Below are 21,990 nucleotides of genomic sequence, written 5' to 3' on the forward strand. Positions count from 1 at the left end.
GTTCACGGAATCCACAGATCCTACACTTGTGGTTTGCCTGCCTCCTGTCTGTAGCGTGTGGGCGATTAAAAAGAAACCTTTCAGTGCACACCTGCCATTGATATAAAGATACCTTTATAGGAACGCGAGGTTTAATTTTAATGTGAGTGTCTTTCTAATTACGTGGAATCTGAGGACAGATTTGGATGAAGTTCCCAAAGTTCTTCCGGCAGATGTTTTATTGTTTGTTTTAATATTTTGTAAAACACCAGCAGTGCTAGTTTTTATATAGTTTTTTTCTGTATCACCTAATTGGCACAGCCTTCAGGATTTCATAAACCGTAATTACAGTTGTAAAACCGATTAGAAAGGTAGAGGTAATGATTTTCAGTGGCGCGTGACCTCCGGTTATGTGGCGTGCAGCCCGGCACTGGTGCAGTCTGGGGGGTGGGCTGAGCCCCACCTGTCATACTCCATTACACTTCAGAGGATTGGCTATTACAATGATTAGAATAATACAAAAGATGTTAATAACTTACTGGGGTTTCTGGGGTTCAATATTTGTATTATATGGAGTATTACCTGCATGCCTTTGTCAGTGGTTAAATATTGCACAATGAAAGGGCGTGCGATGGTGAAGGAGGCGCAGCCCCTTGCGACGGCGTGAACAGCACCTGCAGGGCACGATGTACAGAATGTAGCGGGTGCGGGGGGGACTGCGGATGGTGGAGGGTGTCTGTAGATGCTGCGGGTGGAGGGGGGGGCGGATGTGGGGGGGGGGCTGGATGGGGAAGGGTCGGGAGGTGCTTCTGGTGGGGGAGGGGCAGAGGAGTGGGGACTGCAGATGGGGGAGGGGTCTGAAGGCACTGCAGGTGGGGTAGAAGCAGGGGTGCCACGGGTGGGGGAGGGGCAGGTGCGGGGATGTTGCGGATGGGTGAAGGGTTACGGAGGTGCTGTGGGATGGAAAGGGGCTGGGGTGCCGGGGGTGGGGTAGGAGGTCCGGAGGCGCCGCAGGTGGGGAAGGGGCAGGTGCGGGAGGTGCGGCGGATGGGGAAGTGGGTCCGGAGGCGCTGCAGGTGGTGGAGGGGCGGGTGCGGGGGTGCCGTGGGGTAGGGGGTGACCACGGATGGAGGAGGGTGTCTGCAGATGCTGCGGGTGGAGGGGGGCAGGTGTGGGGGGAGAGACATATATGGGGAGTGGATGGGGTTTGGAGGTGGTGGAGGGGCGGGGGAGTGGGAGCCGCGGGTGGTGTAGGGGGTCTGGAGGCACAGCGTGTGGGGGAGGGGTGGAGTGCCGCATGTGGTGGAGGGGAAGGTGCGGAGGTGTGGTGCATTGGGGAGGGGTCTGGAGGCGCTGCAGGTACTGTACCTGCCAAAAAGGTAGTTGGAGGGTATGCAGTAACAGGGCCAGGACAGGGGTGACGGGTGACAGGGCCAGGATAAGGGTGACATGGACATCACAGAACACAGGGCCAGCACAGGGGCGGCAGGACCAGGACAGGGGTGACAGGGCCAGCATAAGGGTGAAAGGGCCAGGATAAGGGTGACAGGGCAAGGCCAGGGGTGACAGACAGATGTGTCTTACCGGAGTCACTGCTGCTGGCTGCTGCTGTTCCACTCCGACCTGTTGGGATCTGCTGCTGCTGGAGACTTGGCATGGCTGACTCTCTCAGGCTGGAGTCCTGCTTCCTCTGCCCGTCCGCATCCCTCCCCCCCTCCTCAGTCACACACCGCGGACCTTGCGCGGCTGCCGGGCACTGTGGTAAGGGGAGACTGGAAATGACTGGTTAGCCCCCAGGAGATGCTGCGGCTGGAGGGAGGAGGGGGTTGGAGCCTGCAAGCAGCTCTGACTTCTGCAGCGCTATCCGCCAGCTAAAGTGTGAGAAGGAGCTGGACGCACCTCACTGCGGGCGGCAGCGCTGCAGCTAGCGGTGGGGTTTCCGGGGCTGGAGATAACAGAGGCAGTACGGACACTGCACAGCGGCAGGTGCCCCACAAAACTGCAGCTAAGAAGCGTGGAGTGTGCCAGAAAGTGACGCTCCTCCGCGCCAGAGAGACCCTGCTGAGTATGCTGATGTGGGGGGTCAAGCACACAGTGAGCCGGTGCCCCTCTGTCTATACGGCATAACCCCTCACACAACCCCATACCTCCCCACTGTCCCGATTTTCGCGGGACAGTCCCATTTTCGCAGTGTCCCGTGGTGGTGGTGGGGGGGGGGGAGGGGTAGTTGGGAAGCTCCTGTACTCGCTGTTCTGCTTAACAGCATCTATTTAGTGGAGACAGAGGGAGAGGGGGCATGAGGGGGTACGGATTAAGGGGGGGTCCGGCAGCAAAGCCAGATTAAGGGGGGGGCCCATACCGCAGGCCCCACAGTTTTAGGAGGCCCCCCCGGCTGGAGTAGCTCTGTCCCAGCTCAGAATCTCCCCTGTCCTGCCAGCAACAGCAGCAGCATTGTCCTACAGTCAGCACACGCTGCTGCGTGTTGTCAGGTCTGTGGTGTTGCAGGGAGGCAGCAGCCTCCCTGCTTTCTTCTGCCTGTGCGGGTGTGTAGGGGGGAGCAACCTCCCCCTCTGGATTTACCCCTAGCTGAGGGGCCAAAATCCCATTTTAAAAAAACAAAACAATTCCCAGAATTTGCATGAGGGGGCGTGGCCAAACATCCCACGATTAGGCCACGCCCCCAAACATGCAGCAGTCTCAGCAATCAGATAGGGCCCCCCTGTCTCAAGTACCCTGACATGGACTCCTTGTGCACGGTTTTAGCATGCCCATTTTTAACATGTAGCACTTGGAAAGAAATTAGAGGTGAGTTCACCTCAACTCCCGGTGCAAATGGTAGGAATAATTGCTTCATTTAATCAAGTAGACTTTAGCTGCATATAATGGGGAATTCACAAGATCCCCATAAACAGCCTAAAAGAAGATAATTAATGCGCTTGATGTACTGGATGAATAAATTTGTGTTAAGTGGTGTTTGCATCCACTAAATATAATCACACACAGACCTTGCTTCAAATGTATGTTTTACTAAGTTTAAATGCATAAATAAAATGACAACAGTTAAATCACAAGTTAAAATTCCGTATGGACTCAGAGGTAACAGTGTAATAACCAGCCACATTAATTAATAAGACTGAGGTTCACTCGCACTGTTAAACATGGGGTAAATTCTATTCACCAACAGTTGAATAGCGCCGGGAATTATCTCCCAACGTTATTCAATTCAGCTCCATTTAAGTCGGCGATGGCCCGTTCTCGCTGACTAAACGGGTTGTTTTGTCGGGAGAACGGGCATTCTCCGACTTAACTCCCCGCCGCGATGCTGATTCCCGACAGAATCAGCCTCGCGCCGGTTGCGTGGCAGCACTTTTGTCGGGTTTCTTCTCTCATCCCCCGGGGATGAGAGAAGAATTCCCGACAATTGAGGGTCGCTGTATTGAATAGCCCCGGCGCTATTCAACTGTCAGTGAATTCAATTGACCCCAATGTGTGTCTAATAGTGAGACAGGTCCGATCTGCTTTGGTTAGCGGTTTATACTGCAACAATAGTACTGATTATATTCTAGCTGTATGTCTCTCCGATCCTCCCAGTGCAGAGGATGAAGCCTTGTTATAATTACCCGAACCAGCGGGAATGTCCAGTGGTAACGGCACAGGCACCCGGAGAGAGATCCTTGTAACGCTCAGCCAGAGCGTGAGCCTGAAATCCCACCGCCGGCACTAGTGTGGTGCAGATCTCTGTCCTGGCGGGCGGGGGGGATGGCGCTCCAATTTCCACTCGAGTTGCAGCTGCTACCAGTAACCGCTACGGTACTCTGATCCGTCCGTGTGTAGTCCCAAATGGGGCACTTGGAATCCTAATTAGTGCACTGCGTCCCCCTCACGTGGCTGGCTTCACTCGCCAGATTACCATTCCCAGTCGTAGTCCACGTGGATGGTAAAGTATAAAAAAGTATCGCCCGTCGACCCATATGCTGCATCGGTCATTGCCATGTCGACTTTTTGACCTTGTTGACCTAAAGACTGGATACCCTCAGGATGAGCCCAATGTAAGGCTTTATCCCTGGTGGATGTTACTGTTCTCTGACACCTCCTGTGTGCTAAATGCTGAACGCAGTTCTCAGCGCCCGGTTCCCGTCTGCAGCTCTCCAGTCCGCGCAGCAGAGCACAGCGCAGCTTCTCGTTCTGGGGTCCGTTCCCTGCTCTTGCTAAAGGGATTGAAGGATAGAAGCAACAATGGATTGAAAGTCTCTATTGATGGAATCCGTCGTTGCCATGTCATGCCTTTCATCATGCGGCCCTTATTCTGGTCTCTCCCCGGCTGGTTTCTCCTGCTGTCTGTCACATCTGTCAGAGGCCGTTAGATGTGTTCCTACGGTTCTTGGCGATTGAATGTAGTTGGTTTGTAAATCTATTTTATGCAACGTCCCAGCAATGGGACGGTCACCAATGACGTAGCCCAACATCAAGAAGTACTTGTTAATTATTATTTTTTTTCACTGCTTTTTGTTTAAAAATAGACCCGTTTGGGTGTTTCTTTTTTGTTCTTTAGATTTCAATGGGGACCAGTTGTTATACAGGCACTGCTGAAAAGCACGGAACGTGTCTACATGTAAAAAGCTTGTTAGAAAAAAACAGTTATTGTGGCAATCCCTTCTCCATTTCTGTTAGGGAACCTGTCACCAGTGTTTCGTTGGGCTTTTAGTGTTTTAATTAGGTGCACGTTGGTAGGAAGAATCCTAGGAGACTGTCCTGGTAAGTAGAGCGAATGGGATGCTAATTATACATGACCTAGACAGGTCTCTGACGCTCTGTCTCCTCCGTATCTATACGTTCTATAGGCTCGCTCTCAGTGGATTATTAGTAAGTGTATATTTTGTGTGATAAAAAAACATGCAGACCTTCCATAGACTCCAGCGTCCCTAACTAGAGTTATCTAGCATTATACTGTCTGCGTTCTCATGGTTCAGAACGCATATGAGTTTTACACTCATTTACTGGGGACAAAAGCTCATTAGAAATGCCGCAAGCTGGTTACGTGAAATACGTATTCCTTGTGTGCGTCCGCAGAAAGCCCACCCCAGTCCGTCATGGTGAAATGATTGGATAGACCTAGTCGTTTTGCACGGAGGAACAGCTCCAATAGTGCCTGGCTTCTCTCCCCGCCAGCTCGTTTAAATAATCTAATGCAGAAGAACTCGGTTTAGATTTGTTGGGCGGGAGCTGCATTTAGCAAATAAAACCTTTTAATCCTCCCATCTTCACCTTCCACAGATGCTGCCATTTTGGCCTGCAAACCCATGGGCGTGTTTGCGCAAATTTTGGCGTGCTGTCACGCAGGGGGGGCGCTTTTACAAATTACCCTTTTTGAATGATCGGCAAATCCTTTTTGGAGAGCGGGTGGTTTTCATAATCTGTGCACTGGTGGAAGGGATCACCGATCCCTATGAAATGTACATGCAGGTATTTGCAGTGAATGCTGCACATTACTTTTGCAGATATAAAGTGTCCTGTGTGTGTGAGGCCCTAACTCTTTAGAGGCAGAAGTGCCATAATCCTTTTCCACAGATCTCGCAAACCCAAGGTGAATCCTGTTATGGAACACGCTGGATTCATAGGAAGGTCGTAGGAGGGGAAAGGAGGGCCGCATGACCCTGTGTTGCGCTATGGCTGCATTATTAGTTATCCAGGAGCTCTTGCAGCTTTCACACTGCATTCAGCCAACTTTCAATTTCACATTGATAAATAGCAGAACTGGCATATGGTGTATGATGTGATTGCTCAGCCCTTATCTCTGCATGGGAACAGCCTACTAAGTTCTAGATGTGAGAAGCCGTGATGGAGTGTGCAGTAAATACTGTGCAGGGGTTCCGGCCATGATTCTGCAGCCCCAGTTCCTGCAGGAGGCACCCACAGCTGCCAAGTCAAATTCTGTACTGGAACTTGTTAGAGTTATGGAAATATGTCCCAGTACCATGGTAGCACAGTCTGCATTCATCTTCACAGGTCAGCTACATTCCAGACTTTCATATGCAAACCAAGAAGCCACATTACACTGGCCGGTGCTACCCGAACCACCTCCCACTGCGCTATATTAAAAAAAAAAGCAAAGGTCATGGAGTATGTTGACCTCAAAATCCTTTTGTGGTGGTAAGCCTCCCATTACTGCAGTATGATGCTTCCACTGGGTCCATCAATGGCTTTCCAACCCCCCCCCCCTCAAAATATAGCACAGGTCCTGCATCCCACAAGAGCTGCACCTTTCATCTGATTGGCTACCGATGTTTAAACCGCCCATCCACCCACATCATTTTTAAAGTTGATGCCTTCAATATCTGTCGTAACCATTCATTCTGCCTGGCCCGGCTGCCGCGTGTCCAGCTCTAGGGCCTGGAGAACGCTTTTCAAGCTAGGAATCTAGAACACGAACGCTGGGTGTGCACTGCAAGATCGAAAGTCACACGACAGCCTGACATGCAGCAGATATTGCGATCATACACTGTGAGATATCTCCCGTTTATGGTCCATGCTACCTGCTTTCATTTCCTGGGAAGTAGACCTTTCCTTGTTCTCCGCTTTGAAGGAACGGGGGAAACGTCGGTCGATTGGCCAGTAGAAGCGCATGCACTGCCCCGTTGCGGCCGACTTGCAGCTCACAAATGATCCAATCTGTTGCTCGGCCTGACGATTCGGCCATGTTCGAGAGGCTAATCCTTTCTGAGCAGAAAGGGAATGTATTTAGAAGTTATTTGCTGCTGAAGGACCTGTGAAGGCCAATGAAGTCATCTAAAGGTGGAGAAACCACTTAAAATTCTACAAATTTCTTGAATAAACATTAAGTGTTATCTGCATTGCTTAGTAACCTGTGCCAGAGATCCGAATAACCCCTCGTATTTGTGCATTGCATAGCAAACCTGTGCCAGAAATCCCAAATTAACCCCTCGTGTTTCTTTTACAGGGAACACGGTGAGCAACCTGATCATGATACTACCTCCAATATACGGAGCTATCCAGACTGTAAAAGATGGCCTGGAAACCAGATACCTCGTGGCCTATCTTGGTATAGCCGGTAAGTGCTCCTGTCTGCATTTTAGGAGGGGTTGCAAGGTGTGTACCCGAAACCCTGATAATACTGTAACATACACATATCCAACCGCCAGTATTCCTACCAGCTGCTGCTCCGCGCTCTGACTGTTCTGTTTGGCGCTGGGGTGTGGGTCACGTCCTACGGCTTTAGCTGCATCAAATGTAACGCTGGCTGTAAATCTCTTGCAGTAAAACGATGGATGTTACGTTATTTGGAGATGGCTTTATAACCCTTTCCAGGCAGCAGTTGCTCTTATGACACCACAGCAGATGTCCTTTCTCCTTTAGCCTGGTGGTAACAGAAACCTGACCTCCCCACACTGTGCCACTATAGGCCCTGCTTTACATGTTTTTCTATAGGTGTGTGTGTGTATACGCACACACAATCTTCAAAGGGTGGTTACGGGTAGTCTGCATAGTCTTATTGTGCAGGGGTCAATCGCTTACTAATAGATCATTTATCAATGAGTATCTTATGAATAGGTTGGCTAATTCTGGGCCATTTTTTTTTTTTTTTTTAAACCCGGGATACCCAGGATTGGCGATTTTTCAGTCTGTCCCACCCCCATCCCTCCCTGACCAGCCCAGATAACTTGCCCTAATCTGGACGGGAGGGAGGGAGGGTGGGCCACTTGCTGTGAGGTCCGGTGGGCAGGGCGGCGGTGAAGGCGGGCGGCTGGCTGTGCAGCGCGCCCTCTGACTTCACGTCACATTGTGCAGTGCGCACAGCCGGGATGAGGGGGAGCCGGGCAGCGTCTGATTCTCCGGAGAACGCTCAACGCTGCCCGACACAGAAAAAACTAAAGTGGTTGCCAATCCCAAAATCCCCAGGATTGGAAACTCCAATCCAGGGATTGAATCCCGGCCAATTTTAGGCTGGGATCCAGCCGATCCTGGGATTGGCCACACTACTTATGAATAAGGGATCTCTGTTGCCTTTGATGTGGGAGTGCGGTATATATGTCCCGATATCACATGAGAGTCGACAAACAAAACCCATATTTTCATGTAAGAATGATGCCTTCCCATGACAATTACGCACCGTGTAGCTATACTGTGCGCTGTCAGCCTGTTAGATAAGTGAGCGATGTAGCTTTGCTGTGCAGTACAGCAATATCTGGTGCTATGGATACACTTCACATTTATATCTCTAGATATGATCATTGTTGGTGCACATCTTCATTACTAAATTCATTGAGACGATCAACAGTTTGTGACATAATGATGTGAGAACGAATAACAGACTGAGCCCATAGACTATCATTACCAATATTATAGTAGCTGAATGAGATCAACCTATTTAAGGCCGGCTGTGACCTGTCCATACGTGTAATATAGAAAGGGAACTTTGAAGCGTGAATACCTTAGGGTTTTACAGATCATAATCTAGGCTAGTGAAAGGTGCTATATGTATATAGAAACATAGAACGCGGAATTGGACAGCAGATAAGAATCACTTACACACTAGGGTTAATTCTTGTTGGAAGCCAGTTAACCTACCAGTATATTTTTGTATTGTGGGAGGAAACCGGAGTACCCGGACGAAGCCCACGCAAGCACGGAGAGAATATACAAACTCCACACAGTTAGGGCCATGGTGGGAATAGAACCCATGACCTCAGTGCTGTGAGGCAGTAATGCTAACCATTACACCGCCTGTGCTGCCCTAATCAGGCTCAATGGTAAGCGATTATACAGTATGCCTGCAAGCAACTGCAAGGGTAATATTACCTTCAGGCTGCGTGTATAAGGTGTGTATAAAATGTAAAAACATTCTGTGCTTAGACTTGCGTCCCATCCCCAAGATATCTCATTATAGTATGCAAATATTCCAAACTACGGAATAATCCGCTATCCAGAATATCTCGGGTCCCCAAGCATTCTGCATATGGGAGACGGCACCTGTACTAAACGATTACACTGTATGTATCACCGAGAGGAGACAATGATACAAACAATCAAACTGTTTAATATTGCTCATCTGCAAAGTAGACCTACTAGGGGGTAGGTTTACTAAAACGTGTAAGGAGGACAAGATGGCAGCCAGTCAGAGTGTAGCTAGCCTCTTATGTGCTAGATAATGACAGCTGCAATCCCATTGGCTCCTAAGGGGCATGCAGTGACAACACTGGTGTGTATTTCTCTGGCTGGGTCCACAGGATTATCCACAGGATAACATTGGGATATGGTTGAGCGACAGCGGAAATGGCACCAACACGGTCACGAGCTTTCTGACCTCCCAGGATGCATCGGGGCTTCCCCATATAGTCCCGCCCACTGACTCAGTCAAATCAGTTTTTTGCTTGGTGCGGTAGGAAGCCGGGCCATAGTCACAGGGCTGCTGTGAATAAAGCAGCCTGAAGCTTTTATTATGTTATTTTTATAGACTTACTATGTTTTGAGCGACTTTTCTTAACAGCGTCTTAAACGCATACTGGAAAGAGTCGCTCCAACAACTCCCCACCGGTTCTTAACAACGCTTACCTTCGCGATACAGTGCAGTCTCGACAGGTGTCTGTGTTGGATGTTCTAGCAGGTCCAGCAGACGTAACCAGGCTGTGGCCGGAGCATGGGGGGAAGGTAAGTCTATGGATTCCCTCTTACTAGAGGGGTCAGGACACAGCTACACTGTATTGGTGGAGACTACAATCAGTGTGTTGATGCGCCGAACATCTCGAGTGCGACAGCGCTACGCTCTAGGGATCATAGGCTCCAGGACTAGGCAGAGGTCGCGATCCTTAGGGTTTAAGTCAACAGGGGTATTCAGACGCTCTCCTGGCCGCCGCTCCTCTGAGTTCATGACCAGTTTCCGCGCGTCTCCCGTCCATAAACTAAATGACCTCACTTCCGTCTCAGACGCTACCACGAGGGTACTCGGTCGCAGCTTAGACGCTGCGGTTGTGTACACTAGAGATCCCGCCTAGACCGAGTCGCAGGCCTTTAGCGTTTGCATACACGTGGAAGTCGCTGAGCGTCCGTGTCCGTCAGTGAGCGACTGTGTCCGTTATCAGTTATCCGGTGCGTTAGTGTACATCAGTAGCGTCTGAATCCACTCAGCGTCTTACGAGCGAATTTGCTTGGATATGGAAGTGTGGTGAGTCTCCCTGTATCCCGCTCTATGGAGGAAGGGTATACAGTGCTAAAAATTCTCTCTACTTGTTAGTTTGAATTGTTAATTTTTAGTACATATTGCATATGAGATCTGTATAATTACTGTGGTTTCTGCATGTGATGTTTGAAAAAAACCAGTGAAAAACAGAAGTACAATTTTCCTACTTACTTGTAAGTTGTCTAGGGGGTTGTATTCTCATATGACAATGTCTAATGCCTTAACATGTGACTGACTGCTAGTATGTGTGCTGACTTTACTATGTTGTCAGTCCCGTTCTGACCCTCAATTCAGGTGCACGGCTGTGGTCAGATTGATCTCACTTCTATATATCCATATATACCGTAGGTGATTTTCAGTCACAAATTGTGTAGTCATTAACAGATTATTACCATGTCTGTAAGCGGCAAAAGTGACGAGGAGAATTTTTCAGGCACTCCTACATCCCTAACATGCTTATCTGGTAAGACAGGGTTAATTGGTATGGACCAGTTGGTCACTTATGAGGGGTTGTGTGCGAACTGTTTTGCTTTTCAGCAAAGTAAAAAACAGGAGTTGGTTCAACCACCAACAGAGCCACCATGGAATATGTTCGCAAAGACTCTATCTTCGATAGCGGACAGGGTAACTCCGGTAGCACCACCTCAAGGGTTAGGTTACACTATTAACCCATACATGCAGCTCCCTTGCTACGGCTTGGTTCCAGTAGCCTCTACAAGTAACCAAGGGACAGGTAAGACTAAGACAGATGCGTCTATGTGGCAGACTACACAAGATGATACGACAGATGATGATACAGTATATTCAAATACTCCGTATGATGATCAGTCGCAGAGTTTTAGTTCAGAGGATATAGCTGAACTTATTGATGCTGTGAAGGCTGTTCTCTCTTTGGAAGAGCCAGCCAAGACGGTGTCAAAGTCTAAAGCACCTGTGTTTAAACGAGCAAAATCAGTTAAAGCTGAATTCCCAGCGTCAGATGAGCTGACGGAAATGATGGAAGAATCTTGGGCGACGCCCAGTAAAAAGTATAAGATTCCAAAAAGATGGAATTCTTATTTTCTCTAACGTCCTAGAGGATGCTGGGGACTCCGTAAGGACCATGGGGATAGACGGGCTCCGCAGGAGACATGGGCACTTTAAGAAAGAATTTAGTTCCTGGTGTGCACTGGCTCCTCCCTCTATGCCCCTCCTCCAGACCTCAGTTTGATTCTGTGCCCAGAGGAGCTGGGTGCTTTTCAGTGAGCTCTCCTGAGTTTGCTGATAGAAAGTTTTTTGTTAGGTTTTTTATTTTCAGGGAGCTCTGCTGGCAACAGACTACCTACATTGTGGGACTGAGGGGAGAGAAGCAGCCCTACTCTCTGCAGATAGGTCCTGCTTCTTAGGCTACTGGACACCATTAGCTCCAGAGGGATTGGTACGCAGGATCTCACCCTTGCCGTCCGTCCCAGAGCCGCGCCGCCGTCCCCCTCGCAGAGCCGGAAGATATAAGTCGGGTGAGTATGAGAAGAAAAGACTTCAGAGGCGGCAGAAGACTCCTTGATCTCCACTGAGGTAACGCACAGCACTGCAGCTGTGCGCCATTGCTCCCATACACCTCACACACGGCAGTCACTGTAAGGGCGCAGGGGGGGCTCCCTGGGCAGCATGTAAACCTCTTATTTGGCAATAAAGGACATATATACAGCTGGACACTGTATATATGTAAGAGCCCCCGCCAATTTTACACTATTTGAGCGGGACAGAAGCCCGCCGCCGAGGGGGCGGGGCTTCTCCCTCTGTACTCACCAGCACCATTTTTTCTCCACAGCACCGCTGAGAGGACGCTCCCCGGACTCTCGCCTGCTTATACCACGGTAGACAAGAGGGTTTGAAAAGAGAGGGGGGGGCACATAATTTGGCGCAGATAATATACAACAGCGCTACTGGGTAAACATTAAATTACTGTGTTTCTTCCTGGGTCATATAGCGCTGGGGTGTGTGCTGGCATACTCTCTCTCTCTGTCTCTCCAAAGGGCCTTTTGGGGGAACTGTCCTCAGATAAGAGGATTCCCTGTGTGTGTGGGTGTCTGTACACGTGTGTCGACATGTCTGAGGTAAAAGGCTTTCAGGAGGAGGAAGAGATAAAAATAAATGAGGTGTCGCCGTCGGCAGCGCCGACACCTGACTGGATGGATATGTGGAATGTTTTAAGTGCTAATGTAAACTTATTGCACAAGAGATTAGACAAAGCTGAAGCTAGAGTACAGCCAGGGACTCAACCCATGCCTGTCCCTATGTCGCAGGGACCTTCGGGGTCTCAAAAGCGCCCACTATCCCAAATAGTTGACACAGATACCGACACTGATTCTAACTCCAGTGTCGACTACGATGATGCAAAGCTACAGCCAAAAGTGGCTAAATGTATTCGATATACGATGCTGTCCTATATATGAGAGATGCTCAAAGAGACATTAGTCTACTGGGTTCTAGAATAAACTCTGTCGATTTCTGCTAGACGAGTCCTATGGACCCGGCAATGGACAGGTGATGCCGACTTAAAAAGGCATATGGAGGTTTTACCTTACAGGGGTGAGGAATTGTTTGGGGAAGGTCTCTCAGACCTGGGGGTAAATTTACTAAGGTGGGAGATTTTTAGAACTGGTGATGTTGCCCATAGCAACCAATCAGATTATATCTATCTGCTAGAAGCAGCTAGATAAATGGTAAGTAGAATCTGATTGGTTGCCTTGGGCAACATCACCAGTTCTAAAAATCTCCCACCTTCGTAAATTTACCCCCTGGTCTCCACAGCGACAGGTGGTAAATCAAATTTTTTGCCTTATATTCCCTCACAGCCTAAGAAAGCACCACATTATCAAATGCAGTCCTTTCGATCACAGACCAACAAGAAAGTACGAGGTGCGTCCTTTCTTGCCAGAGGTAAGGGCAGAGGGAAAAAGCTGCACAACACAGCTAGTTCCCAGGAACAGAAGTCCTCCCCGGCCTCTACAAAATCCACCGCATGACGCTGGGGCTCCGCTAAAGGAGTCCGCCCCAGTGGGGGCACGTCTTCGAGTTTTCAGCCACATCTGGGTTCACTCGCAGGTGGATCCCTGGGCAATAGAAAATTGTTTCTCAGGGTTACAAGCTGGAATTCGAAGAGGTGCCTCCTCGCCGGTTTTTCAAATCGGCCTTACCATCTTCTCCCCAGGAAAGGGAGATAGTCTTAACTGCAATTCACAAATTGTATCTTCAACAGGTGGTGGTCAAGGTTCCCCTGCTTCAACAAGGAAGGGGATATTATTCGACCCTGTTTGTAGTCCCGAAACCGGACGGTTCGGTCAGACCCATATTAAATTTAAAATCCTTGAACCTATACTTGAAAAGGTTCAAGTTCAAGATGGAATCGCTAAGAGCGGTCATCGCCAGCCTGGATCTCTGGACATAAAGGATGCATACCTTCATGTTCCCATTTATCCACCTCATCAGGCGTACCTAAGATTTGCGGTACAGGATTGTCATTACCAAGGTAATGGCGGAAATGATGGTGCTCTTGCGAAGGCAAGGTGTCACAATTATCCCGTACTTGGACGATCTTGTCATAAAAGCGAGATCAAGAGAGCAGTTGCTGAACAGCGTATCACTTTCTCTGAAGGTGTTACAGCAACTCGGCTGGATTCTCAATATCCCAAAGTCGCAGTTGGTTCCTACGACTCGTCTAACCTTCTTGGGCATGATTCTGGATTCAGACCAGAAAAAGGTTTATCTTCCAATAGAAAAAGCTCAGGAACTCATGACTCAGGTCAGGAACCTATTGAAACCAAAACAGGTGTCAGTGCATCACTGCACTCGAGTCCTGGGAAAGATGGTGGCATCATGCGAGGCCATTCCCTTCGGCAGGTTCCATGCAAGGACCTTCCAATGGGACCTATTGGACAAGTGGTCCGGGTCACATCTACAGATTCGTCAGTTGATCACCCTATCCCCCAGGGCCAGGGTATCTCTCCTGTGGTGGCTGCAGAGTGCTCACCTTCTAGAGGGCCGCAGGTTTGGAATTCAGGACTGGATCCTGGTGACCACGGACGCGAGCCTCCGAGGTTGGGGAGCAGTCACACAGGGAAGAAATTTCCAAGGTCTTTGGTCAAGTCAGGAGACTTGTCTTCACATCAACATCCTGGAACTAAGGGCCATATACAACGCCCTACGGCAAGCGGAGACCTTACTTCGCGACCAACCAGTTCTGATCCAGTCAGACAACGTCACCGCAGTAGCTCATGTAAACCGCCAAGGCGGCACAAGGAGCAGAGCGGCGATGGCGGAAGCCACCAGAATTCTTAGCTGGGCGGAGAATCATGTAAGCGCACTGTCAGCAGTGTTCATTCCGGGAGTGGACAACTAGGAAGCAGACTTCCTCAGCAGGCACGACCTGCATCCAGGAGAGTGGGGACTTCATCAGGAAGTCTTCGCACAGATTGCAAGTCGGTGGGGACTGCCCCAGATAGACATGATGGCGTCCGTCTCAACAAAAAGCTACAGAGGTATTGCGCCAGGTCAAGAGACCATCGGGCAGTAGCTGTAGACGCCCTAGTGACACCGTGGGTGTTCCGGTCGGTCTATGTATTTCTTCCTCTTCCTCTCATACCCAAGGTGTTGAGAATAGTAAGAAAAAGAGGAGTGAGAACAATCCTCATTGTTCCAGATTGGCCACAAAGGACCTGGTATCCAGATCTGCAGGAAATGCTCACAGAAGATCCGTGGCCTCTTACTCTAAGACAGGACCTGTTGCAACAGGGGCCCTGTCTGTTTAAAGACTTACCGCGGCTGCGTTTGACGGCATGGCGGTTGAACGCGGATCCTAGCTGAAAAGGTTATTCCGGATGAGGTCATTCCTACGCTGATAAAGGCTAGGAAGGACGTGACCTCTAAACATTATCACCGTATATGGCGAAAATATGTTTCTTGGTGTGAGGCCAGGAATGCTCCTACGGAAGAATTCCACCTGGGCCGCTTCCTTCACTTCCTACAAACTGGAGTGAATTTGGGCCTAAAATTAGGCTCTATTAAGGTTCAGATTTCGGCCTTATCCATTTTCTTTCAAAAAGAATTGGCTTCTCTCCCAGAAGTACAGACTTTTGTCAAGGGAGTGCTGCATATTCAGCCTCCTTTGGTACCTCCGGTGGCGCCTTGGGACCTTAACGTGGTGTTAAGTTTCCGTAAGTCACACTGGTTTGAACCACTTAAAACGGTTGCGTTGAAATATCTCACTTGGAAGGTGGTCATGTTATTAGCCTTGGCTTCGGCTAGGCGAGTGTCGGAATTAGCGGCTTTATCACATAAAAGCCCCTATCTGGTTTTCCATATGGATAGAGCGGAATTGCGGACCCGTCCTCAATTCCTGCCAAAAGTGGTCTCTTCCTTTTATATGAACCAACCTATTGTGGTGCCTGTGGCTACACGGGACTTGGAGGATTCCGAGTCCCTTGATGTGGTCAGGGTTTTGAAAATTTACGTGTCCGGAACGGCTAGAATCAGAAAAACAGAAGCACTGTTTGTCCTGTATGCAGCCAACAAGATTGGCGCCCCTGCTTCAAAGCAGACTATTGCTCGCTGGATCTGTAACACGATTCAGCAGGCGCATTCTACGGCGGGATTGCCGTTGCCTAAATCGATTAAGGCCCATTCCACTAGTAAGGTGGGCTCTTCTTGGGCGGCTGCCCGAGGGGTCTCGGCACTACAGCTGTGCCGAGCTGCTACTTGGTCGGGTTCAAACACCTTTGCAAAGTTCTATAAGTTTGATACCCTGGCTGAGGAGGACCTCCTGTTTGCTCAATCGGTGCTGCAGAGTCATCCGCACTCTCCCGCCCGTTTGGGAGCTTTGGTATAATCCCCATGGTCCTTACGGAGTCCCCAGCATCCTCTAGGACGTTGGAGAAAATAAGATTTTAAACCTACCGGTAAATCTTTTTCTCGTAGTCCGTAGAGGATGCTGGGCGCCCGTCCCAAGTGCGGACTAATTCTGCAAGACTTGTATATAGTTTTGCTTACATAAGGGTTATGTTATAGTTTCATCGGTTTTGGACCGGTGCTATGTTGTTTTTCATACTGTTAATTAGATAGTATATCACAAGTTATACGGTGTGATTGGTGTGGCTGGTATGAATCTTGCCCTTGGATTAACAAAAATCCTTTCCTCGTACTGTCCGTCTCCTCTGAGGTCTGGAGGAGGGGCATAGAGGGAGGAGCCAGTGCACACCCAGATCTAAAGTCTTTCTTATAGTGCCCATGTCTCCTGCGGAGCCCGACTATCCCCATGGTCCTTATGGAGTCCCCAGCATCCTCTACGGACTACGAGAAAAAGTTTTACCGGTAAGTTTAAAATCTTATTATCCATTTCCAGCTGTGGATTGTTCGAAAAGAGAAGTTCCTCCAAAAGTAGATGCACATGTACTGCGACTTGTGCATAAATCTGCCTTACCACTGTCCTCTACCTCACTAAATGATGTTACAGACAGAAGGGTAGATAGCTTCTTGAAAAATATATTTTCTCTCGCAGGAGCAGTGGTAAGACCTGCTATGGCTTCGGCTTGGATAGCAAAGGCAATGGGCGAATGGATAGAGGAACTAGGGAATGACCTCTCTCTTCTAATAGGGAGCAAGAGTATAATTTAAGCCGTTTAAGACAATCTGCCCAATACTTGGAAGAAGCGGCAATTGACATGGGTACAATCGCTTGTAGAGCATCAGCCTTGACGGTAGCCGCTTGTAGAGTAGTTTGGCTGCGTACTTGGAAAGCAGATGCAGAATCCAAGAAGGAATTGGAAGCATTACCTTTCATTGGTAATATATTGTTTGGGAAACGATTGTCAGACATTCTAGAATCGGAAGCTGAGTCGAAGGTCAGATTTCCGACTAGTTATAACACTAAGTCTAGGGGTTCAAAGCTTCGGCCATTTCGATGGCAAAGCTAAGGCTAAACAGGAGTCTATGCAACCCCAGTTTAAAACCAGGGGTAGGAAGCAGTGGGCTACCAAAAAGCCAGCTTCCAAGCCTGAACAGAAACCATCAGCCTGAGAAGACGGGCCTCCGCCTGGAGGATTCCAGGGTTGGGGGCCGACTCCTTCGTTTTGCACACATATGGCAACAGTCGACAACAGATGCTTGGGTGCAGAAGGTGGTATCTCAGGGGTATGGGTTCCCATTCAGGAGGCAGCCTCCTCCAAAGATTTTTTTGCACCAGCCCGTCTCGTATAGAGTCGAAGGCCAATGCCCTGCAAGAAACAGTCCAAAAATTACTGCAGTCAGGTGTGATTGTCCCAGTACCGCCATCACAAAGGGGACAGGGGTTTTACTCCAATCTATTTCTGATCCGGAAGCCAAATGGGTCATTTCGACCAATTCTCAATTTGAAAATGTTGAACAAATACATTTGGATTCCAAGGTTCCACATGGAGACGTTACGCTCCATAATGTTGGCTATGGAACTGGGAGATTACATGGTATCTCTGGATGTACGGGATGCTTACCTACATGTGCCTATAGCACTGTCACATCAGTGTTACCTCAGGTTTGCCATCCTCCAGGAACACTTTCAGTTCCAAGCTTTGCCCTTTGGGCTAGCAACAGCACCCATGGTGTTTACCAAAATTATGGTGGTTATGGCAGCTTGTCTGCGCAAACAGGGGATAAGAATATTCCCATACCTCGACGACCTGTTAATCCTAGCACAATCGCAGGAGTTACTTTTTGAGCCATCTTCAACAGACAATAGTTTGTTTGCAGAGACAAGGGTGGCTCATAAATTGGGAAAAGTCGTCTCTGACTCCGTCACAGCGGATTGTTCATTTGGGGGCCATATTGGATTCAGACCTACAGAAAGTTCTCTTGCCAGAGAAAGATAGTCATGGTGCAGGTCATGGCTCAGGAAGCGTTGCACGCCCAGACGTCAGTCCATGCAGCAATGCGACTGTTGGGTCTGATGGTATCAACCTTCGATATGGTGGAATATGCGCAATTTCACTCCAGACCATTGTAGCACCTTATTCTGACCAAATGGAACGGAAATCATCAGACGATAAAAAAGCAGATGATAAAGTTTCCAGTAAACGTAAAAAGGTCTCTAGCGTGGTGGCTACAGACAGACCATTTAAACAAGGGGAGACCCTTTTGGATAAAAGAATGGCAAGTCCTGACAACAGATGCCAGTCTGCAAGGCTGGGGGGCGGTACTCTAAAGCCTTTGGTTCCAGGGAAAATGGACCGCAAGGGAAAGTCGCCTGCCAATAAATCTGTTGGAGATAAGGGCCATATATAGTTCAGGCAAAGGACAGTCTGTAAGCAAGACCGGTCCAGATTCGCTCAGACAATGCGACAGCAGTAGCATACCTCAATCATCAAGGAGGAACTCACAGCAAAAGATTGATGGAAGAAGTAACTCCCATTCTAAGATGGGCAGAACTTCATCTCCCAGCATTGTCGGCAGTGTTTGTCCCAGGTGTACTGAACTGGGGAGCGGATTTTCTCAGTCGACACACCATTCAGGAAACCGAATGGGCATTACACCCAGAAGTGTTTCAGACAATAGTGAACAGATGGGGTCTACCAGAGATGGCTCTTATGGCGTCTCGTTTGAACAACAAAGTTCCGAGGTACGGATCGAGAACAAAGGATCCAGGAGCGGTCCTTTCATCTGGCGTATCTGTTCCCTCCAATATCTCTGTTTACCCAGAGTAGTGAGAAAAATAAAGCAAGCAAAGGGAGCAATAATTCTAATAGCCCCAGCTTGGCCAAGAAGGCATTGGTACACAGATCTACTGAGAATGTCCGTGGAAGCACCGATACTGCTCCCTCAATGTCCAGATCTGCTCATAAAGGGTCCTTGTCAGTCATCTGGATCTTCTGTCTTTGACGGTGTGGCTGTTGAAACCTCTATCTTAGAAGCTAGAGGATTTTCAAAACAAGTGATCCAAACTATGCTCAGAGCAAGAAAGCCTTCTTCAGCTCATGTGCATCATAGAATATGGCAAGCCTATATTCATTGGTGTACTGAAAAAAGTTTAAATCCAAGATCTTTTAAAGTATCCAGGGTTTTGGATTTTCTTCAAGCAGGATTGGATAAAGGTTTGAAAGTAGCTTCCTTGAGAGTTAAAGTATCAGCGTTAACTGTGTGGTTTCAGCCAAAGATTGCTGATTTACAGGATGTACGTACTTACTTTCAGGGAGTTGTACATATTCAACCTCCATTTGTTCCTCCTGCAGCTCCCTGGGATTTGACTCTAGTTCTTAGATTCCTTCAGGGACCTCCGTTCGAACCACTTAAGAGAGCAGATCTTAAATGGTTAACGGCTAAAGTACTTTTTCTACTGGCAATGGCGTCAGCCAGAAGAGTGTCAGATTTAGGAGCGTTATCGTGTAAGTCTCCTTTCCTAAGTTTTTTTCCAGACAGAGCAGTTCTCAGAACTAGATCTGGTTATCTTCCGAAGGTGGTTTCAAAGTTTCACCTGAATGAAGAGATTGTAGTCCCAGCTTTTCAGGTATCGGGACTATCTGCGGGAGAAGCGTCGCTGGACGTAGTCCGAGCTTTAAGAATCTACATAGATCGTACTAGTGCCATCAGGAAAACATTCTCTCTTCATCCTCTACGGATTTCATAGAAGAGGATGGCCTGCTAGTAAACAGACGCTCGCAAGATGGCTCCGAATGGTAATATCAGAAGCTTATTCTCATGCAGATCTCCCTACTCCGGCTAATGTCTCTGCACACTCTCTACACGTAAGGTAGGTCCTTCATGGGCAGCACAACAGGGTGCTTCAGCAGAACAGATTTGTAAGGCAGCCACATGGTCTTCGTAAACACATTCATTAGACATTATGCCTTGGATACTTTTGCCTTTCATGATGCAGACTTCGGGCGAAAGGTCCTCCTGTGTAATCAGAAACGTCCCCACCACTAAAATTGACTTTGGGAATCTTAATTGTATCCTGTGGATAATCCTGTAGACCCAGCCAGAGAAATAGACGTTATGGTAAGAACTTACCGTTGATAACGTTATTTCTCTTATGTCCACAGGGATCCCACCCTGACGCACCTGATTTGAGGATCTTGACAATCACTAAACCTCTTCCCTCTTGTATGGAAGGGTGTGCATGTGTGTTCTTATCGCCTGAATAGGTTTCTACCTGATGCTCCTGCCTAAATCGCTGTGGAAAGAACTGATTTGACGGAGTCAGTGGGCGGGACTATATGGGGAAGCCCCGATGCATCCTGGGAGGCCAGAAAGCTTGTGACCGTGTTGGTGCCATTTCCGCTGTCGCTCAACCATATCCCAATGTTATCCTGTGGACATAAGAGAAATCACGTTATCAACGGTAAGTTCTTACCATAACGTCTGTTTTTAGTTGCGGTCTACTAAATATTTGTATGTATTTTTCTGTTGTGAACGTCAGGAGCGCTGAGATGTCAGACCTTTATCGATATAACCACACCGATGACCAAATTAGTTGTATCTTCTTGTGTTTGCAGCTGTCGGGATGGGGTCCTGGTGGTTTCACATGACGCTACAGTATGAAATGCAGGTAACGCATTGCAGTGCAAGCTGTGCCCACTCCTTACCCCCATGCGCCCTACTCAGTGCTGGCTGCGGTGTGGAATAGTGGGAGAGGGCAGGGTGCCCAGTTCTGCGCTGCCTGACAACGCTGTAATTTGTGTTTTAGTTACCGTTTACCCTTTAAGGAGAAAGTATTACAGGAAGGAGTCTTGCGTGGCTGTCTTATTTTTGGTATTCAATGGGGGTGATTTCTTGGTGCCTGCCACCAGGTTGCGTACAACGTCAGCAATTTGGACATTTTTGCTCGCCTCCTCGTTTGGAATCGAGCAGAAATGTGCAAAAAGAGTCTTCAGTTTGTGCGCCCAAACAGGACTTTTAACGCTGTGCGCATGATCTTAGTCTGGTTCATCTGCTTTGCACAGCTAAACCCGGGGCTTTTGGATGCTTTAAAAGTAATGGGGGCCCGATCAGAGCATCAGTTTAATTGCTCTGATGGGCACGCATTCCTTTGCGGTACTTGAAAAAAACGAACAAACATTTGATTGGCCTCCGTAATGTCTGAACAAGTGGAGAATGACGGACTGAAATTCCAGACCTAGGCCAAGAAGGTTTGACAGGAAATTGAGGAGTCGCCCTTAGAACAAGCAGCGCGGAGAGTAATTCATCATTTCCCTGCACAATCTTCAGTGGAATCATAATTAGAAAGAGATGGAATGTATATCTTGCATCACAATGTGTTTTCCCAGTGAAAGACTAAGAGACGTGAAACATGACTGCCACGTTTGAGAATTATTTCACCGGTTTATAAATCTGTGCATCGGTCAGGAAAATAGTCTCCGTTTCCCATTGGTTAAAGGTCCCCTCTGTTATTGGCGGCTGCTAGAAGATTATCTCCCTGCAGCCGGCCACTCTGTGTATCGAGCTCCCTCGCTGCCTATTGCATTTTGGTGCTGCGCTTTGCAGCGTGGGGGGATGTTACTGCAATCACTCTGCATTGGGACAGTTCAGTGCTGCTTGTGCTGTAGATGCAGTGTGCTGGCTGCTGTATATTATCGCCTCTTTATGTTCCTCTCTGCAGCTATTGGACGAACTGCCCATGATCTACAGCTGCAGTGTCTTTGTTTACTGTCTGTAAGTACTTCTCTGTCGCTGCCACTTGCTAGACTGTCGTCATGATTCTATTATAGCATTTTACAGTATCGTACCATTCTAATACACATGCATATTTATATTATGTTTTACTGAAAATTGCAGTACACATGACATTGTGGATTGCACCGGGGATTCTTTAT

The 21,990-nt window shown here is 48.5% G+C and overlaps 1 protein-coding gene across 2 annotated transcripts in view; it reads left to right on the forward strand.

The window, feature by feature from the left end:
* Positions 1-21,990, forward strand: part of ACER3 (alkaline ceramidase 3) — a 98,105-nt gene that overhangs the window by 59,145 nt on the left and 16,970 nt on the right. For both annotated transcript variants that reach the window (XM_063951268.1, XM_063951267.1), the window contains exons 2-4: positions 6,938-7,048; positions 20,674-20,726; positions 21,777-21,829. In XM_063951268.1, coding sequence (XP_063807338.1) covers positions 6,961-7,048; positions 20,674-20,726; positions 21,777-21,829 — 194 coding nt within the window. In that variant the 5' untranslated portion in view covers positions 6,938-6,960. The remainder of the gene's footprint in view (positions 1-6,937; positions 7,049-20,673; positions 20,727-21,776; positions 21,830-21,990) is intronic.

This window comes from Pseudophryne corroboree, chromosome 2 (assembly GCF_028390025.1).
Source record: "Pseudophryne corroboree isolate aPseCor3 chromosome 2, aPseCor3.hap2, whole genome shotgun sequence".
Classification (NCBI taxonomy): Eukaryota; Metazoa; Chordata; class Amphibia; order Anura; family Myobatrachidae; genus Pseudophryne; species Pseudophryne corroboree.